The 21220-nt window shown below is 40.2% G+C and overlaps 1 protein-coding gene and 1 long non-coding RNA gene across 26 annotated transcripts in view; one reads left to right on the top strand and one right to left on the bottom strand.

Annotated features, from left to right (window-relative positions):
• LOC309842333 overlaps positions 1-21220 on the top strand; it is a 367302-nt gene that overhangs the window by 66489 nt on the left and 279593 nt on the right. The gene's annotated exons all lie outside the window — the stretch shown is intronic.
• Positions 1-21220, bottom strand: part of SGIP1 (SH3GL interacting endocytic adaptor 1) — a 211562-nt gene that overhangs the window by 59963 nt on the left and 130379 nt on the right. For 14 of the 25 annotated variants that reach the window (XM_082686365.1, XM_082686373.1, XM_082686354.1 and 11 more), the window contains 7 exons: positions 19458-19482; positions 18486-18537; positions 16832-16917; positions 13687-13779; positions 10011-10085; positions 7384-7884; positions 609-736 (listed from right to left, as the gene is read on the bottom strand). In XM_082686365.1, coding sequence (XP_082542491.1) covers positions 609-736; positions 7384-7884; positions 10011-10085; positions 13687-13779; positions 16832-16917; positions 18486-18537; positions 19458-19482 — 960 coding nt within the window. The remainder of the gene's footprint in view (positions 1-608; positions 737-7383; positions 7885-10010; positions 10086-13686; positions 13780-16831; positions 16918-18485; positions 18538-19457; positions 19483-21220) is intronic. The other 11 variants (XM_082686366.1, XM_082686363.1, XM_082686367.1 and 8 more) reach the window with 1 other exon arrangement.

The following is a 21220-nucleotide window of genomic DNA, read 5'->3' as shown; positions in this document are numbered from 1 at the left end:
GTATACTCAACTGAGCTAGCTAAACCAAATATTATGGACATCACTAGTTTGTAACTTCTGTGCATGGACAGCAAAGAAACGGTCCTCTTCCAGAAGTCTCTTAATTGTTCACACAGAATGTTTGTCACCTCTTCAGCCTTAAAACATGATGCAAGAAACTTCTGGAACAAATTTATCAGGCTACCATCCTCCTCTATATTCACATGGTGTGCTTAACACCAATAAGTTCTCTTAGTCTGGGGACGGAAACCAGGACCTACCTCTTTTGGAGTCTTCCCAAACCAGATAAACAGGGTGAAAGGAAACCTCTTTCTTTCTAAAGGACTTAGCACAATTGAGCATTACTAATTTGCCTCAGATGCACTGTAGCAGAACTGAGAACCCCAGCCTCCTAATCCTATCATTTTAGATCCCGACTTGAAAGATGGTAGAAATTGAGGGAGGGAGGGTTGAAATGTATACCCATGCTGCAGTGACTGCCTTTCAGATGCCACCTGTCAGGGTCATTTGTACGAGGCCATGGAGGTAGCCTGTGTGGCAGCATTTTGGCTTCTGTTTGTCATTCTCACCGTGAGTCTCTGAGTAAGCCAGGGCAGAAGGGAACGTACCACATCTCCAACTCCAGGTTTTCCTGGAGGTAGCTTTGGCCGAGATGGAGGCCGGGGAGGTGGCGGTGGAGGGGTGGTGCTGCTGCAGGGAACCAAGGGAGTGGCTGGTCTAGCTGGCGATGATGCACCTGAAAAACAAGCTGGTATTAACAGTGGCCCTAAATGCGTGTGGCTGAGAGCAGTCATGGCCGAATCCCCCTTCCCCTTCCTCCCAGTACAGCGCCAGCCCCGGACACTTTTCTTCACCCCAGCAGTTAGTACACTCAACACTCTAGCATCTAGTGTGTATGTGTGTTTTTTTCTTTTTTTTAATAAAGAAAAAAAATATCACTCCGTTGAACTAGAGTTGATGGCAGAAGCTGAAGCTTATTGCCTTTTGTTGTCATGTGACACCCAGCGAAAGGTAAATCCGATTATTCTCTGTGATGGAAAATACGCTTTCAATCCCTTTCAGCCTGGTGGTGGGGACCTTTCATTTTCACCACATACACACCAAACTTCTAATAAATTCTCTTGTTTTGACATATTCAGAATTTATGTCCAAGGTGAAAGTGGAGGTTAGACCTCGAAGGAAGGTGAATGATTTTTCTGCATTATATATATACATATGCATACATACATATACATATATATATATTTTTAAACATGTATAAGAGAATTATCCTTTTTACTGTGCTTCAGAATATGAATGCAAACTTTAATAAATAAAAGTAAACACTTGATGGCAAGCAAAGGACAGAATATAGGAAAGAAATGTTACACGAGTAATTTGCAGTTAGAATCTTAATAACAGAATTACACTAAATTTAGAGGATTGTATTTTTTGAAGGACGCTGTTTAGAAATCTGTTCTACGTAGAGTTGGCCCATGATGATTTTTGTGGTGATTTTGAAAAGACCCTCTTGGATTTACTTTTCTGGCTGTCAATGACAAGCATGGGAAACACAGAAGACACACAGAGGCCGGCATGCACACTCATCCGCACACCAGTAGGGTCTTGAGACTCAGGGGGTCAGACTATCCTTAGCCAGATCACTAGGGGGCGGGGATTAACTACTTGATTCCAAACCTGAAGAAATTCTGCTCGATATTGCAAACAGTGCTTGTTCAGAAAAGGTCCAACCAACTCGGGAGGTTTTGTCACTTCGGTTAGAAGCACAGGTATCAGATCATTCCAAGAAAATTCTAAGAAATCCCGCCTCAGGAAAATAACTGCCCACTCCTCTCCTCCCATCCAACATGCCACACAACTGTGCTTTCTGGAGAAACCCAGATCAGCAAGATGGTGGTCTCCATCTCCAGATCTTCGGATTCCCAAAGAGCTTTGAAGTTGAAAAGCAAAACCCATCATCTTGGAATCTGCTCTCATCTTAGGAGAGTCCCTGGGGGGTAAACCTTGCTCCCTTTATTTAAATACAACCTGAAATTGTGATTGTGCTGTGTTTCCATGTGCTGTTTTTTCTATGTGTAGTTTCATTAGTGTGAAACCCTACTAAAATTACTGTCCTCTCCATCCCTATCTCTACTGCCTCTCCACCCCATCACCTTTTTTCTGTATTCTTACTTTTTATTTTATTGGGTCAAGATCAATGCTAGGCACTTCACATGCATTATTTTATTTTATCCCACACCAAGTTTTGTAGGAATGTACTATAGTTACAACCATCAGAGCTAGAGCTCAGAGATATTGGGTAACTTGTTCAAGGTCCCATAACTCGGATAGTTGATTTAAGTCCAAGGCCCAAGCTTTTAAATGCAGTGTCTTGTAGCTTTAGATAGAATGTGAAGTCCCACATTTTGCACAAAGTCTGCCCTCACTTTTGCAACAGCAGCTTGAACATATCTCTTTCAACGTAAATATTTTTAGTCTTTGGCTAATCTTTTCTTGAATTAAAAAAAAAAAAAGATATGTTTTGACAGGTCCCACTACAAAGTTTCCTTTTGACTTAATAGAATGACACCCAGGATGTTTTCAAGGAAACAGAAGTGACAGCAGAGAGATGGAAAATAAACCTTTAAACAACAAAGTCGTTGTCAGGAAGTTGCATGGGGCTTTTTCTAGGTTCTGTTTCATTGGAAAACCACGCCATAGGAATGGTTCAAAATATCTATCCATGGTTTTATTTCCAAGAAATAGTCTTCTGAATCAAGCTCAGGAAAAGGTCAGCTGCTTATCTTTTTTCTACATGTTCTAAGAGGGAAAGTTTTGAAAATCCCTGTCAGTAGTGCTTGGGAAAGTTAATGAAAAAAACTGAATGAAAAGGCAGATGATCTGAGTTCTGGCCTTGCCTGCCTCTTACCGGCTGTGGGATCTTAACCTCTTGGAACCTCATTTTAAAAAATGAGACATTTCTACCTTACAAGGTGGTTGTAACAGTGGAAATGGAAAATGCATATCAAGTGTTTATTAAACTATAAAATGCTACACAAATAAAAGGAAATAGATGTTGACGATGATGGTAAAGACTGTCTTTTCCTGTAGACACAACTAAAAGCAAAGAAAAAAGTGGCTAGTTAACTGTTTTCCTCTTCCTCTCACTTTTTCCTAACTGGATTGATTTAACTGCTTTGTTGTGCAGTTTGAAAGACACTGAGGCACTGCTTAAGAGGCAAAACCCTCTTGACAGAACCCTGAGGTTCAGCAGACGGTAGTCAGGGCCTAAGGGGAATTTTATAACTGAACTGAGACTTCCCATGCTTTTGTGAGATCACACAATTGTTTCATATTCTAGAAGACTATTTGTAGGTCTCTAGCCTCATTCTTTGACCTGGAATTATACCTTCATTTCTTCTACAAGCAGTGTTTATTCCCAAGAGCTGTGCTGGGAAAAACCCTGGACATTCGCTGTTTCAGATTTAACTTTGAAAATCACCCGTATGTTATCTGAGTTTCGTAAGTTCAAAAAGTTGACAGCCATTGACAGGCTTTCAACCCGTTTGCTGCTTCAACTTGAAGTTCTAATATAGTTTTTTTGGTAGCCACATAATCACTGCTTCAACTTCCGTCTTTCTTTGTTGGCTAGTGGCTTCCCTATTTGGACTCTGCCACTCTACAAGACTTGTAGTTAGGAAATATATTCTTTAGGTCAACCCCAATTAGCTCACACTCATTTGTTTATAAATGTGTGTGTGTGTGTGTGTGTGTGTGTGTGTGTGTAACATCTAATATTGCCTTAGTTTCTCATGTTGGAAAGTGTTGCACTAAACATTCTATCTTTATGGACACCTCTCCTTACCTGGTCTCTACAGGCCAATAGAACTCTTTCTTTGTCCCATTCCCTGTCACACCACCCACAAGGGAGAATAAATGGCCTTTGCCAAAAGAATCATCATCTCCATTCCAATAAAGCAAAGTTCTGGCCAAACTAGGTATTTATAACTTTGCCCTAAGGAAATGGAAGTTCTTGGAACAAATTCTTAACTTTCAATTGCTTTTCAACATCAGGTAACTCAATTGATTCACAAGGCTTCATGTAATGTCTGCACTTGGTCAGTGACCAAGTGAGTGAAATTTTAAAATTAAGCATAATGGTGCCTAGTTAAATATAGTTTGAGATGTACAGGAAAACTAGTGTTATCAGGCTAAGTTTTATAAAAAGGAGGTCTTGAGAAGCATGGCTCATTTTTAAAACATGAGGCCATCTCCCATTATCTTAATCATAAATTTACATTTCTGCTAGTCTGTGTATATTCCATCAATAAAACATTGAATGGCAAATAAACTGGGACTTAATTAAGGAGATAATTGTGCAAAGTTTTATTTATTCATGAGCTTCATTGACCCAGTTCAATCTTCCACTTAGAAATTCAATCTTTTATCTGCAAAGTATAGGGTTTTTTTTTTCCAGCTCAATTATTAAGAATCAATAGTCTTTACTGGTAACACCTAAAAATAATTTCAAATGATTTATGAAGCTAAACAGAGAAATGACAACAAAATTCTTGAAGATTTCAGAAAGAAAGCTAAGTCTCCCTTCTTCACTCATTAGATCAGTGGTCAATTCAATTAAATATCTTCCAGAGTCTTGTGGAAGGTGATGGAAGAAACAGATGAGCGACAACTCTGCCCTGTCCTCCCTTCCCCAACTAAACCTGTTCATTTTGAGGCAAGCACAGTGACCCACCACTGGAACAAGGGGGTTATTCATCTAGAAGTCTTTTCAGAAGACTGAGAGCCTCGTTCTGGGAGGAGAGCATCATTAAGACTCTGGAAGTGTTTGGTGAGTGCTGTGAAGTGTGTAAACCTGGTGATTCACAGACCTGTACCCCTGGGGATAAAAATATATGTTTATAAAAAAAAAAAAAAGACTCTGGAGGCACTCCCCTCTCTGACAGGAGACAGGTCTGAAGTTTGAAATGAAGGCTTTAATTATGATTCTTTTATTACCTTTACAGTTAAGTAAGGAGGCTTATATCTCCAAAATGATCTAAAAATGCAACAGAGGATGAAGGTGGGTGCTCTAACCCTTTAGAATTATTGAGAGGTGCAGAGAGAGAGGGTTTTGAGAGAATTGTTGGTGACCCTGTTGATGACACAGGTCCCGACAGGTGGGTGTCAGTGGTCAAATAAGTTTGGGAGATTTTGTAACTAAACTTTAAGAGTAGCGGAGCATAAGAAATAACATGGAGGTGATGGGGAGATGGAGAGAAGAGAGTTGAGGGAAATTGGAGGGGGAGATGAACCATGAGAGACTATGGACTCTGAAAAACAATCTGAGGTTTCTGAAGGGCAGGGAGCCCGGTGGTGGGTATTATGGAGGGCACGTATTGCATGGAGCTCTGGGTGTGGTGCATAAACAATGAATTCTGTTATGCTAAAAAAAAAAAAGAGTGCCTGGAGAGCCTTGGGGTTAAGAACTCAGGCTTAGAATTAGACAGACCTGAGTATGACTGAGTATCCCAAGTCTGTCACCTGTAGCTGTGTAAACTTGGGAAAATTACTTGACATCTCTGAGCCTCAGTATTCCCAAGTTCACACAGCTGCAAAACAGGAGAAATAAGTGAGCATTTATCACATGGGATTGTTGTAAGGACGAAGCAATGTGCACATAGGATTAAGATGATAACCAGGAAAAGAAACTATAGCTGTTATTCTTGGCAAATTAAAGGTTCTCAGGGGTCCTTTGGTAAAGAAAACTGCTAATTTTGTTTTAACACAATATGCCCCAAATTTATTTGCATATTAGGTAGTTGTCCTTTTTCGGTGGAGGAAGGCACCCGGGACACAGGCAGTGATAGAAAAACATTGATTTTGTGTGGGGTATAGGTGGCTCTCCAGCCCTCTCCTTGATCAGACTGGATGCCTGAAGCACAGGAATTCTTAAACACAGAGCAAGCCCTGAACTACTCCACTGAAAGAGGCAGCAATGATCAATGAGTATTAGAGTGGAGACAAATGCCTTTCCTTCCAGTCTCTTACTGCATCGAAATAGCATAAACTTGGTCCCCTCTTCCAAAGCAAATGAAAAACAAAAAACTCATGGTACTCAGAAGGTGCCTAAACTAAACCTACAGGTACAGGAGGGAAGGCCCTGGGGGCAAAGGGAGCTGGTTCTTGCCAGATCAATGTGAGCAACAGTAGGAGAAAAAATATGGAAGAAGAGACATTAGAAAATCTTCATCTTTCTTCAGCGTGCATGGCAGGTGTTGCCATCCTCTTATATGATGGGAACTCAAAATGAAGCTTCAAAGAAGGGAAACCAAAATGTCAGGTTCAACATCAACCTTTGCATAGAAAGTCCTAAATGTCCATTTCTGACAGACTTCCCCATCCCCTGTCACCATGCTTTGAGTTTACTTCACAGCTGATGAGCTCACCAAGATAAAATCAGAGAATAATTTGTCTTCAGGGGCAACTTGATACACTGTGGATGTAGTAAGGTACGTTCTTTTTGCTGTCCCCTAAGAATCTCATTTTCAAACCTTACTTCTTTTTTTCTGAAGTAATTAGAGGGGTTAACATGGTTCTCCCTCTACAGAAAAAGAAAGAACTGAAAAAAAAAAAAAGTAGAAAAAGAAAGAACACAGTGACCTACCTACCAAAATTAGGACCCTTGGGGAAAAACAGTATAAGATGAATACAGTCTGAGGAGCTAATGCATAACACGGTGTTGTGTTGTATTGTATAATTGTATTGTATGATTGATGACACCATATCGTATAATTGTAATTTGTTGAGAGAATAGAGCTTTATGTCCTTGCCTTCCCCCTATCCAACCCCACCCCTCAAAGGTAAATATGTGGTGTGTTAATTAACTCCATGGGAAGAGTCCTTTCACTGTGTATATAAATCTATAGCTCAAGTCATCACACTATACACTTTAAATATCTTATAATTTTGCCAATGATAATAAAGCTGAAAACAAAATAAAACAAACTAAAAAACATCCTTGTACAGGCATCTGACAGGGAAATTAGACACTTAACATGAAACTCTAGGCTAGGAAATCTGCCTTTCTAGAACTTTCCTGAAGTCCAAACAATGACAAAGCAGCTTCTTTAAAAAATATGCACTTCCTAACAGCAGGGTGGAAGGCAGGGCGCTCCCAAGGAGCGCTGGGACCAGGGTGCAGGGCAGAACACATCACAGACTTGCACTATGAGGGTGAGCATTCGATGCACTAGGACATGCCATGGGGCCACAGAATACCCAGACCAGAGGAGGGATGGCTGAAGCTCTAAAGCCAACTGCCAGGCAGGAGGAGGGTGTTGCTCACGCTGCAGCAGCCACGGCCATTCCCCGTCACATGAAGCACACTCAAACAGTAAGACGTACCACTGGTGGTCCCCGTACCACTGCCCGAGCCAGGTCCAGGGGATGAAACCACAGTCCTGTAGGTGGGTGGTGGTGGGGGAGGTGGGGTCGCTCTCTGTCCCAACCCAAAATCTTTGGGAGATGAGATTGTTTCTAAGTAATCATCTTTAATGAAGGTCTGCTCAGCGATTTTCTTCTGGACTTCTTCTAAATTGAGCGGCGACGGTACATTGCGAGGACCACCAGAGGGTCCTGGGGGTCCTGGGGGGCCTGGAGGGCCCGGAGGGCCCGGAGCTGGGGAGTCAGATGGGTTGTCTGATGCAGCTGGTGGGGACACCACCTTTTCCCTTGGAGTCAACTCTGGAGTAACACGTTCCGGGGACGTATCAGAAAAATGGACCCACTTTTCTTCAGCATTAACAGCAACAGACTTGGGGGATAACACGGGCCCAAAAATGCTGTCCAAGTCATTGATTGATGGTAGTTTTTCAATTTTGGCCTCTGTGGCTGACTGGTCATTTCCTGTGGTTAAAGTAGTTGATTTTTAACTTTAATCGACTTGGTGAAAATTATTTGTATGGGGCGGGGGCGGGAGGGGTGAGGCAAAGCATGGTAAACAGATTGCCCTGCAAGGTGTGAAAATAACCCGGATCAGAGCTGAAGGCGAGGAGAGCATTCTCTGCCCCCATAATGTGAGCATCACTTTTTTAGATTGTGGTTTTACCCTTTCTGCTGGGTGACCCCAGGTAGCTACTTTTACCACCGTGGGGCGCTGAGCGCTCTTCCGCTCTCAAAGGCTGCTCACAAGAGTGCAGCGAAGGGTGATCCCTTTGAAAAGGATGCGCTCGGAAGAGGTTCACAGAGTTCAGGCTCTGGAACTGCAATTCCAAAAGGGAGGTCCCTTCAGAAAGTCTAGCCTATAGACAACCCCGTAGAAAAATAATTGACAGCCGAGAATCACCCTCATATTTGATCAAGACTGTCTGTTCCAGCTTATTAAAATGTATGCCGAATCTAAGAATATCTGTTAGTTTAAAAAAAACTATTGTATCAAAATCAGCTGTACATCCTCTGCCTTAAAAACACCAGAAACACAATACAAAGGCCATTTAAAGAAATATCCCCACACGTATATTTACAAACACACACATATACATCCCACATTCAACACACACAGGTTATTGAGAAGACATCTACTACTTATCAGAACTGTTACCTTATAGGTGTTTAGTAGGGAGGAAAACTGTCAAAACATCTTGATCATTTCTTTTCCCATCAAGTCTAAGCTGTGAACATCTATAACTGTGATCTACATCTATCTGGAGCCATGAAACAGAAAAGTCTTGATTTTGCTACAACATCAGCCTCAGCTCTTCTCTTTAATTCTTATCAGTGATAAGAGACAAAAATTCAAAACTATCTTCTACACTTGGCAGGAAATGCTTGAAAGCAACTGCAACATGAAGCAGTACACTTTTTACCCACTGAGGTTATCGAAATTAGAAGCTGTTCCCTGAGTGATTGCAAAGCATGAACTGAAGCATCTTTAAATAACTCATTGGTTCTAAGAACTGGCTTGGTTCTTCCATATTTCATGATAGAAAAGAATTAACCTTCAGGGCTCCAAGGCTACAGATAAATGGGGTAGCAGGTTGCATGCCCCACACTATTTATAATATTGTCGCTGGTAGATTTATTTATACCTAAAGTATTTATGGGGATACAAGGAGCCAAAATGATTTGAACTTGCAAACACCTTTACCTGTGACTCTCTGGATGACTCTTCGCTGGGTTTTAATCAATATGAATTTCAAAAAATGACTATGCATTGCACTTGGTCTTGTCGATAAATACCTACCCTGTAGCTATCAAACTCACCAGGCTGCAAAAATAGCAAAGGACAAAGCAGCAATAGCATTCCAAAGGGAATAAGGAACCATATTCGAAGGGCCCAGACACATCACATAGCAATTACTGCTTTGACTTCCTGGCCCAGGAGGACAAGGTAGATTATAAATTGCATGAGTATGTAATATTGATTTTAATAGAAGGTAAAGAGATGCCCTAGAAAAGGTCTGTCTAAAGACATGTGGCAATTCTTTTCCATATTTCATTATCCTTACACTAGCTCTTTGCCACAGGATAATAATGATTCCTGGGGGGAAAAAATTCCCCACCTCCCAAGCTCACCCATAGACTGTACATCCTGGGAACCATTCTATGTCTTTGTAGCTTAGGCAGTTTTAATTCTAGAAAAACAATGATTGGCTCTTGGGAAAAATATGAATTGTGCCTTGAGATTTTTAATTTGTAAATCGTTAACATGAGATCCAACAAAGGGAAATGCCAATTGGACGAAGACTTGGAATATTGAGATTTTCTTTTTCTTTCATCTCACAAGTAAATGCAGCCTTCATTCAACAAAATGATACCGAGGAAAAATGAGTTGAGAAAGAGAACCTTTTTGTGAAACCAGAAAGTGATACTTTAAAATAAGTCTGCATAGTAAATTGTCATGGAAGGAAAGCCCAGTGCAAATTTTTTCATCCTGAAGTCTCTACAGCTCCTGACACGTCCAGGGCAGGTTGAAGTCCAGGGCCACTGCTGATTGCTGTTATCCTCCCAGAACCAAACAAACTGAAACTTACCGGGTGCAACTGTGAGTGGGGAGCCTGTTCGGGGTGGGGTGGCTGGTACATTTTTGGGAGGCAGTGGTGGAGGTGCTGCAAAGACACGAGAAACCAAGCATCAATGATCACTTTCTCTGTAAGTTACAAATCTTCTGTAGGTAAGCAGGATTTGGGTTTTCATTCATATCCTTGCTATTGGAAATGTTATAACCATTAGTGGTCTGTTTCTCAATTCAGGGCTAAGAAACGGAAGCAAGACCCATTCAGATTCAGATTCTTCCCTCCCAGGATCAGTTTATCCTATTTATTTTTTATTTTTTAGTTTATCCTATTTATTTATTTTTCTTAATTTTTAATTTTTTAAATTTCTTTTCAGTGTACCAGAGTTCTTTGTTTATGCACCACACCCAGTGCTCCATGCAATATGTGCTCTCCATAATACCCACCACCAGTCTCCCCCAACCTCCCACCCCTCGCCCCTTCAAAACCCTCAGATTGTTTTTCAGAGTCCACAGTCTCATGGTTTGTCTCCCCCTCCAATTTCCCCAACTCCCTTCTCCTCTCCATCTCCCCATGTCCTCCGTGTTATTTCTTATGCTCCACAAATAAGTGAACCCATATGATGATTGACTCTCTCTTCTTGACTTATTTCACTCAGTATAATCTCCTCCAGTCCCATCCATGTTGATACAAAAGTTGGGTATTCATCCTTTCTGATGAAGGCATAAACCAGATTCTTCCAGTTAATGATGAAAAGAATCTGTCAAAAGGATGTCAGGTGATAACGATACTAATGTCATCATTTTATTCATTCATCCCTTTATTTGACAAACTTCAAGCACTGGCAAAGTTTCATATTGTACTAGGAACTGGGGGCACAGGGTTGAACAAAAGAAACCTCTGTAGGTTAAGGAATTTATGATTGAATGGATGAATACCACGTTTACAGATGATCACAATCCAGGGTATGGTGAAGGGAATGAGAATGGCTTGATGGAGGCTTGGGTGAGGGTTTTTTTGTTTTTGTTTTTTTTTTTTTTACTTAACTTATAAGGTATTATTTGTTTCAGGGGTACAGGTCTGTGATTCATCAGTCTTACACAATTCACAGCACTCACCATATTGGGTGAGGGGGTTTTAATATAGTCAGGATAATATTGCCTAGATTGAGTCTGGAAAGATGTCTTAAAGTTATACATCTTAACTTTTAGTATATTTTTAAAAGTTGAGGCAGTATCATTGGGAGCAGCAAAGAATACACAGATTCCCTTGGTCAAAATGATGGTGAACCAAACCTCTTGAGATAGAAAAAGTACTATCTTATGGCCCCAGCCCAGAGACTCAGCCTTCTGAACTGGATTTGTCATTTTTTAGGCAAAGTTAGGGATTCCTGGGGCACCTGGGTGGCTCAGTGGGTTAAAGCCTCTGCCTTCGGCTCAGGTCATGATCTCAGGATCCTGGGATCGAGCCCCACATCGGGCTCTCTGCTCAGCGGGGAGCCTGCTTTCTTCTCTCTCTCTCTCTGCCTGCCTCTCTGACTTCTTGTGATCTGTCTTTCAAATAAATAAAAATCTTAAAAAAAAAAAAGTTAGGAATTCCTGTTTCAACAGGTACTTTTTTTTTTTTTTTTCTTACTCTCTCTTTAAATGCATGCTTTTCTGTCACTGGCTACATTTGGTTGATTCAAAGAGTTCACATTGATCTCATAAACTAGACACAAGTTTGTCTGTGAATCTTGAATGTAGTCCAGCCTTCCATAACCTAAAAGCGGAGCGTGTCAGCTGGGCCCTGGCCAGAGGGAGCACGGCAGTACCCTTTACCTGCTTGCACTGGGAAGAGCTCCTTCCTGTCACTCCACCCCCACCTGACTTCATTTAACTTAGAGACCATCCTGTCTTTCTACACGACAGGCATGACTGACAAGCAGCATCCTAAAGCACAGAAATACATGGTTCCTAATCTTAGGTTAGGAGCTTCTGAAACTACACCTCAATGGATCATGCTTTTCCGTAGAAGTTAGGAGTCCATCAGGGGCTCTGTTTTTGACTAAGCTTCTCCCCGAAAATTGAGGTCATAATCAACAAAAACATAAAACACTGTAAGACCCTAACAATTTAAAATAGCAAACTTATGCTGCAAGCACAAAATGAGCAAAGTATACAATACACATCGATTATACAACAGCTGTACTAAGTGTAACAATACCTCATAAAAATCGGAAAACTCGAAAATGCCAATAATGGCTCTTAAAATCAATACCTCATCTAGGTAAACATTTCATTTATGGACTTTCCTGGCATTTAGGGCGGGTTTTCTAGGAATAAGCTGGATGGCTCAGGTCTCTAAAGAAAGCTTTTCAAGGAAGTTAGAGCGTTTTCACTGGATTTATTTCCCAGTGGCAGAGAGAAACATTCAAAATCACAGCACTGGGGTTCGAATTCTTTCAAAGCACACCTTTAAAAGTTCAGATGTTTAAAATAGCTATTGGTGATGCAGTTTTTCCTATCCTGTTTTATGAGAGAAATATCTTTGCAAAGACCTGATCACATGGTTTTATAGCAGTATCTCCAGCAAACAACCTCTCGGGCCTTTGATCAGGAATCCCCTTGGTTAATTCCAGTGATTATTTGTAGGCCCCATAAAGCAGAACCCTGGGCATGCTGAACTGGAAAAGTATTAATTGGTGTAGATGTGAGCTTCACAAAATGAAAATATCCTCTGCATCCCACCATCCCTCCAAACTCCTTTCTCTGAGACCGAGTCTTCCTCCCACGGGCATTTTAAGGAGTGCTTTTTCAAGCACACATGCTATGGGAAGTCCACTGAAATGAGAACTCAAGAAATCCATCAAACAGGTGGCTTGACGGGAGGAGCAATCCATTTAAGGCCAAACAGCCCAACCCGCTACAGGTGAAGGGCCATCTTCATCTTCAGGAGGAAGTGGGGAGCATCCTGGAATGGCAGTGCTCATGGCCCCTGGTTTGAGACAAGTTTGTCCTGACCTCCTGTTTCAGCTCCCCACCAAATAGCATCATTTCTCTTGCTCTCCAATTATCCCTCTTTCATCTCAGTGTGTCCTTTCTGTCCCATGCATCCTCCTTGTCCTGTAGGACTCTCAGAGGCCATCTGATTTGTTCACTTTTGTGTTGTGTGATTGTGTGTAGCTAGAGCACTGTAAGTTTCTTTACCTTCCTTGCTTCTCCCTGTTATAGATGCACCTTGAATGAATGAAGGAAGGAATGTGTCTATGGGATGTCAGAAGACATAATGATTCAAAGTTAATAATTTTATTTTAATAGGGCGCCTGGGTGGCTCAGTGGGTTAAGCTGCTGCCTTCGGCTCAGGTCATGATCTCAGGGTCCTGGGATCGAGTCCCGCATCGGGCTCTCTGCTCAGCAGGGAGCCTGCTTCCTCCTCTCTCTCTGCCTGAGTCTCTGCCTACTTGTGATCTCTCTCTATCAAATAAATAAATAAAATCTTTAAAAAAAAAATTTTATTTTAATATATTATTCTTGCCTTGACAAACTGCCCTAGGCCCCTTTAACTCTGACGCCTATTAGAATCACATCTTTTTTTAATATTATATAATACAAACGTTGCTTACGTACTTTCTACAAGTTGCCTAATTTCACCATGCAGACAGACAGTAAAATGAGTCACTTATTTTTCCAGACAGAGCAGACACATAACTTACTTCCAGTGGGAAAAGGCCTTGTTAACTTTGGCGACTCGATGCTTGGATTAATTGGTTGGCCTGAACCCCATATCTCAGGCTGATCTAAAGGAACTGGAAACATAAAAAGAAAATTTCCCAGGGTGAGATTTAAAAAAAAAAAAAAAAGTTCCTGGATTTCAAAACGTAAAATTTCAATGTAAAGTTGAGCTTTGCGAAATTATCTCCCACTTGCCTCAGTACTAGCAAAGTAATTTAGAAGTGGGCTGCTCCTTGTGCCTTTCAAGCGAAGAATGCAAATGGCAGTGGAGTGTGTGTGTGCGTGCCTGTGTGTGTGGTGATGGTGGAGATGTCTGTGTGTGCACACATACCTAAATAAAAATTTTCAAAATACAGCATCTGTATTTTCTTCCCGGTTGGTCACTGAAGAACTTTCTGAAAGGCAGAACATGGACTGGCCCTATTTCTGGTGCCCATTTGAAGGTTCAGGCATTAATCCCACGGGCGGTCATTTCAAGTTGGTTTATTTAAAGTTTGGTATGAATATTTTTCAAAAATGAGAACTCCTGGGTTCTGTAGAGTGGTTTGTATCTTTAAAGGATCATATAGTGTCTTTAAATAAGCCTTTTCCATAATCATAAAGAGAAACAAAATTATTCTAAAATGTTCGGTAAATATCTTAAGAGAATCAGAAAAATAAATAAGGGCTTCAACACCCAAAGTAAAATCAGAGAAATTAAGGCCTATGGGTCTAATGACATTGAACTTAATTTGTTTCTATTTCTTCTGTCTCCTTGTTTTAATTTTTTAAATTGCTATGGTAACCATGTGAACAACCAGGTCTTCTCTGCACGTATCCAGTGCCAGGATTTATATAGGCACTGCCTGTAATTCATTATGTACTAAATTACAGGCTGGGAAGTTAGTGGGCTGTGGATTTGAATCCAGTATCTACAGCTAGGCTGTAGGGCCTTGGGCCAGTTGTGGCATCTCTGAGCTTCCCTTCCTTCAGTGTAGAGATAATAAGAGCAATCGGAAAGTTACTAAAAAGGATCACAGGAGATAATACATATAAATAAATGTATACAAACTCCGTGTAACACACTTATCCCAAGGCCAGTAGCTATTATATTAGATATTCTAATCTGCACACCACCACCCAGTGGTGGTTGATATTCGTACCATTTTCAGCAGAGGAAGCAAAGATTAAAGTGATTAGATAATGTGCCCAAGATCTACCTTGTGAGGTAGAGGAGCCAAGATCTGATCCTGGGCATGCACACTTGACTCCAAAATACATATTTCCTCCCCAGACCTTTTATTTATTTATTTTTTTAATCCCCCCAGGCCTTTTTTAATTAGTGATGTGAGAATCAATAAAAAGAAGTGAGAGCGAGTAGATCTGAAAGGTGAGTGTGGATATTGAAAGAGCTAGTGTACTTGGTGCAAATGTTGAAACTTTATAGAACTTTGGGGGATGAGACCACCTCAAGACAAAGCAAGCCAGGTCCATAGATAAGTTCAGGTGTGTATCTCCTCTCCATCACAAACCCAAAGATGGTCTTAGTTCTGTTCTGTTTTAACATGAAAGCAAATATTATCCAAAGATGTGATTTGATCACGGAGTTGATGTGGGACACCACCTTGATTTTTTTTAAGAATTGTTCTCTATTTTGTAAATCCAGTTTCCATACAGTCATGGATTCCTTTAATAGATAGATTCAAAGGCAACAAATCAAATCCCACCTTTAGTCACTACACAGTTTAGTCATTTAAAAACAAAACTGATCATAGTTGAGTTAATAAGACAACCAATAGCCTCATTGCAAGGCCACCTCGACTTAGGATTCTAAGTTGTAGACATTCAAATCCCTGAAGGAGAAATTTAGGGATGTTCCTGACACATTTTCCTAACTAAGTTATTGAAAAATGTTTTGATGTGATTGACTGCTAGCTCTCTTTCAGTATCAATTCTCCATTCTTCTGCTGTTAAAAAGTTCTGTCTGGCCATATGACACTGAATTCTCTCTGACTAGCTCTGGTCAAAGTGATGTATGTCTCTCCCAGAGCTTGCTCTCACGGGAGTTGGCAGTGAGTATACTGGTCTTTCCCCCACTGCCCTCCACTGGCTCCTAACTTTATTCTGACTGGGAGATGATGAGAGCTGGATCAGCTCCTTTGGACCCAGAGAAAAAGGGTTAAGAATAGCAGACCCATCATACCAGTCCTATATTGTTTAATTTAGATTGTTGACATAAAACACAAATAATATTCTATATTGTTTAAGTCCCTGTACTTTGGAGTCTTTTTGGTTCTGTAGCTTAGTCTACTCATTATGTTTTCAAGTCCTGTTGCCTTTAACAGTTAGATTTGATTTCTTTGCCCAACGGTATAAAAAATAACATCCATAATACATAAGCCATAGTGTTTTCAGATCAAATGATATTACCACACACCAGAGAGACATGTACTCGACATAAATACACTTCAGGAAGAAATTAGATCCCTTTTATAAAAAGCTTCATTTATGTCAGCAAGATATACATTATTTATAGCCATCTCAAAAAGATGGTTAATTTTAAAAAGTTAAATATTTAATTCTAGGAGTAAATATTTAGTAGGTAAACCCAGTAATAATGGCCGAATCGATTTTTTCCCCCACAACATTACTGGTAAGTTGCTCAATGATTCAAGGTCATTCTTGGGTCTTGAGCCTGCAAACAAGTCTGTTGTGAGCAACCCAACTGACACCTCCACTGACAAGGTGGAGAACAGAGTAAATGTGGTCAGGGAGGTCAGGTCACGGTGACAGTGACTCTGCCTGGGAGTGTGAAGGTCTGGATCTACCATGATGACCGTCTGGCTCACAGAGCGCTTACTCCCTGACTTATTCCCAGTGATCTGTATCCATTTGCAGTAATTCTTACTGACCACTTTTGAAAAGTGTACTTGTGAGCTACTTGATATTTCCGGAAGTAAAATTTCACATCCTAAAGTACTGGAGGTTTGCAAATGATATTCTTGTTCCAACAACATGCCCTAGATCAGAACTTTTCTTTCCTATGAGGATCTGATGGTACATGGCTCAAAACACATCTTTATTCTAGGCAAATTATACTTTAATGAAAAAAAATCTATAGAGATGCACATTTTTTTTCTTTTTTACCTTCTGTCTTCTGTTCATCAAAAGCCGATTCTAATGGTGGACCAAAGAGGGGAGCAAGGGCCACCGTGTCATCTGTAGGCTTTTTGCTAAATCACATAGATTAAAACAAAACAGAGAGAAAGGGAATATTAATGCTAAAAAGATAGACAAGCTTTCAAATATTTTTCACGGTGAGTCAGATAGACATGTGTGTACTTGTGTACATATGCAGGCATGTACGCAGGCCCCCATGGGGCTAGAAAGTATACGTAAGAAAATGTCAAATGTATTATGGACCAAGAGAATCACTAGGAGATTAGATCCCTGGTTCTCAATGGGAAACTAAAGAGATGGTCTAGTAGAAATGAGTTGAAAAAGAAAAACTCTTTCAAATCATCATGATTCTCTATACCTAGAAGAGGTAATACTAGACACAACAGTTTGTTTCAAAGCACCTTAGTCTCTTCAAATCTCAAAAACCATTTACATTTGTCCTTACCACATCTCTGTATTGAGCTAATGCCCTTGGTGATTAGTGAAAGTCAGGCATAGGGAGGTTAAATGACAGGTCACCCAAGAAGGTTGTATTTGAATCAGAAACTAGGTCTACTAGTTTCTAATTTCCATCCTGTCTCCCCAACCAACACACACAAAGACTAGCTGTAATCTCCTAATACCTTAAACAGAGGCTATTCCAGAAAAAGAAGAACATTGAGAAATCAAGGGGAAAGGAGGGAATAAATTAAAATCTTACCCTTCCTCCCAATCATTACTTAAACTAATTATAAACAAAAAGCTCCATAATCTTCACTTCTTCCCAGACCTGATCCCCCTCATTGATCCAGATGACTTCTGTGTATGAGTGTGTGTGTGTGTGTGTGTGTGTGTAGTAGGAGTTAAGAGGTTGAAGAAAGAGTGGGGCTGGAGAGAGAGACAAAATGAAAAGGATCCAACTTTTAAATAGAAATAGTAGTCTTGGGTGCCTGGATGGCTCAGTGGGTTAAGCCGCTGCCTTCGGCTCAGGTCATGATCTCAGGGTCCTGGGATCGAGTCCCGCATCGGGCTCTCTGCTCAGCAGGGAGCCTGCTTCCCCACCTCTCTCTGCCTGTCTCTCTGCCTACTTGTGATCTCTGCCTGTCAAATAAATAAATAAAATCTTTAAAAAAAAAAACGAAAGAAAGAAAGAAATAGTAGTCTTCCTGGAAAACAATCCTCTTTTGTACAATATTAACCCAAAGAACACACAGTGCAAAATACAATGCTTTGCTAAAGACAAAACAACAAAATAGAAGATTCTTTTGGTGTATGACAGGTGCAATGTATCATGAAATTGAAACCAACTGAACAGAGTATTCTTCATAGGGCAATACAATCATGTACCCCAAACACCAAAAGACCTCTTCACACAGACTCCAACCCTCCCATCAGTGAGGGACCTGCACATGTGTGATAGTCACTCTAGGTGATTACACAGTACTTCCCCCTATGGATCTCCCTCCAGCTGCACTGGTGAGAAATGGTAACATACCTGAACCATGCTATGGACTTAACATATGAGCAGAGCCTTTACTCACAGAAGTTGAAAATTCAGCCTAAAGGAGATCTGCTGAATTATTAACAAGGAATGCTTGCATGATGCCTTCTAGGAAACACAATTAAAGCCTTCCGTGCTCACCTTACAAGTTCCGGCGTTGGTGTGGAACGCCTGGGTCTCGCCACTTCTTCACCTGATGTACAGGACAAAGAAAGCTTTTAGGCATACTCTTACTATTTCTTTCTCCTATGTCTTACGAGCTATGTTTGGAAACACTTAGAGATTTAAGTTCCATCAATAACCAACTCAATATGAAAATTTTGCAAAACAAACCCTCTACTCGGGCAGTGTAACAGCCACATATCAAACATATGTAGTACCATTTTATCTGGCATTTGGAAAGCCTAATTAACCAAGGAATTACCATGATAAGCTGTCAAACAGAAGAGCTGGATATTGCAGAGTTTACCCGAGTAGCCTACCATTCTTCGAATGTCTGCCGCCTCGAGCAGTTCCGCTTTCCAATTACCATAAGAGAATACTAAGCCAGGCCATATGTACATAGTACAGGAATCCAGCATTCTTTGCCTGTTCTTTTCTTGAAATGCCAAGAAAATGTTACATGAATTTAGAATTTGCTAGAATGTGCTATATGCAGCAGAGGAAAATCATGCCCTACATAAATTATAACCTGTGTTATATCACTTTGGTTGACTCTAATTTTTGTATCCGATAACATTAGGAATGGATTAGTTGCATCTATCTTCAGGCCCTTCTGCCCTTCTCCTCTCCCCACCCCTTCAACAAACACACACTTGATTAACTTTATTTGTAAAAGCAAATGATAAAGCAAGAATTGACAAATCTAGGAAGAAGATTGCAATGTTTTTCCAGAAACATATTCATTTCAGAATTTAAATATTAATCACTCAGAACCCACGAGGCTCCTTTATCATTACAAGATTTCTTTGCTGTAAAAGTAAAGCATTCATGAGCCTTAAAAATCAAGCCCAAGAGTGTATAATGCAAATATATATACATATGCTCTAAGATCCAAGGGACTATTTCTCCTTTTAAATTTTACTCTATTTCTGGTAGCTAGGATATACTTACTGGATAAGTTCCTTTTAATTGCACCCTAGAATTAGAAATAGACACTATAAGGTTTAAGACCACATATATGTTATGTACAATATGTATATTTCTGTCATTGCAATTCAACTGAACTCAGAAATGCAGATGGGGAAAAATGAAATCTTTCTCAGAACTGCATTCAAGTTGGAAACTGTAGACACACACATATAAATCAGTTTTTCATTTTACTCAAGGATTATAAAGAGAGGGTAATCATAAGTCTCCTGAACCAGAAAAACCCCTTACCTGGGTAGATTTGGCAAATTAAGCAAACACTGAATAGTCTATTAAAAAAAAAAACCAAACTTGAAGTCTATCAGAAATAAATCCAAGATTAATATATGTTTATATGTTTGATGTTTGAAAATAATAGAATGTATTAGGAGTATTTTCTGCTTTTAGCAGGGTAGGGGTAGTCCATGAATTGTTAGTAAAAATAGTCATTATTCTACTAATGTAATTTGTAAAGATCTACTCAACAAATGTTAAAGGGAAGGAAAACTTGTGGAAGCATGGGCCCTGGATATTCTGCTGTAATCAGGGGCCAGGGAATTCCATTCTCTCCAGCTGCCCTCCCTACCCCAATTTTTTCCACCTGCCTGCCACAGGGCTCTCTGCCACCTGGAAGTCATTCCTTTAGATCAAGGCATTGTGATACTGTAGGAATACAAACAGCCCTGACAGGAATAATTTGAGAAGGTCATGCCTTGCTCTTATAATACCCTAGCAGAAATTTATTTCCATCACATTTCCATCATGGAAAGATTGATTAGAAAAAAAAATCTGATTCAAAACTGCTCTGAAGTCTTCTAAGCATGGGATGCTGGCAGAAAAGGAGAGCCCTAGACAAAGAGCATCATGGGTAGGACATGACTGGAGAGGGCTTGCCTTAGGAGAATGGTGGGGACTGGTGCTGGGGGTGGGAAAGGGCAAGTATTGGAAAGTATTCCAGAGGGTGTGCCCAGGGCTTGGTGGCTGGTTACAGGTAGATCTCTTCTGTCACTTGGTAACATTAACAACACAGGACCAGACGTAGAGTCTCTGTAACAGACCTGGAAGAAACTTCTTATCTTCTTTCCTAGGACTTATTAGAATTTTCTGTCTCATTTTGAGCTCATTTAACAGTAGAGGGGCAGTTTCAATCTGAGCAAGATTTCACTAGATGTTTTCTAGTGAATGGCTCAATTTTTCAAACTTTATTTTCCGCTTGTCTTGCCTAATAACACGATCTGCGTATCTGTCCCATTATAGAGAATTATTCTATTATTAGAAAAGATTTTTTAAATAGATATTTATTTTATTTACTTTAATGAATAAACATTTTAAATTCATATGTTTAAGCTATGTTTATTTAAACTAATAAGCATTTAAATTAAATATAGTCATTTAAATCAGCTACAGTCATTAGTATGGGAGTTTGGATACAGGTTGGCTTTTAGAAGATAAGGCTCTATGGACAAAAATAAGAGATCAAATCATCTAAATGAATTAAAATGTTTTTCTTGGTTTCAGAGCCTCAGGTGGTCAGATTTTCTTATGGGTGTGTAATAAAGATACCGAGTAGCCAGCCACAAGGTCATCAATGAGGGAACCAGATTCATCTAGAATTACAAGACCTGAAATCCAAGAGATAGGGGACCCCAGAGGCAGTATTGAAGATCTTTCGGCTCCCTATCTTACCCTTTTTATTAAAAATGTAATGCGTATGAAACCGAAGAAGGTACAAGACTTCTTTTGTACTC

The sequence above is a fragment of the Mustela nivalis genome (assembly GCF_964662115.1).
Source record: "Mustela nivalis genome assembly, chromosome: 10".
In the NCBI taxonomy this organism is placed as follows: Eukaryota; Metazoa; Chordata; class Mammalia; order Carnivora; family Mustelidae; genus Mustela; species Mustela nivalis.
This window is presented reverse-complemented; position numbering and strand designations above follow the sequence as displayed.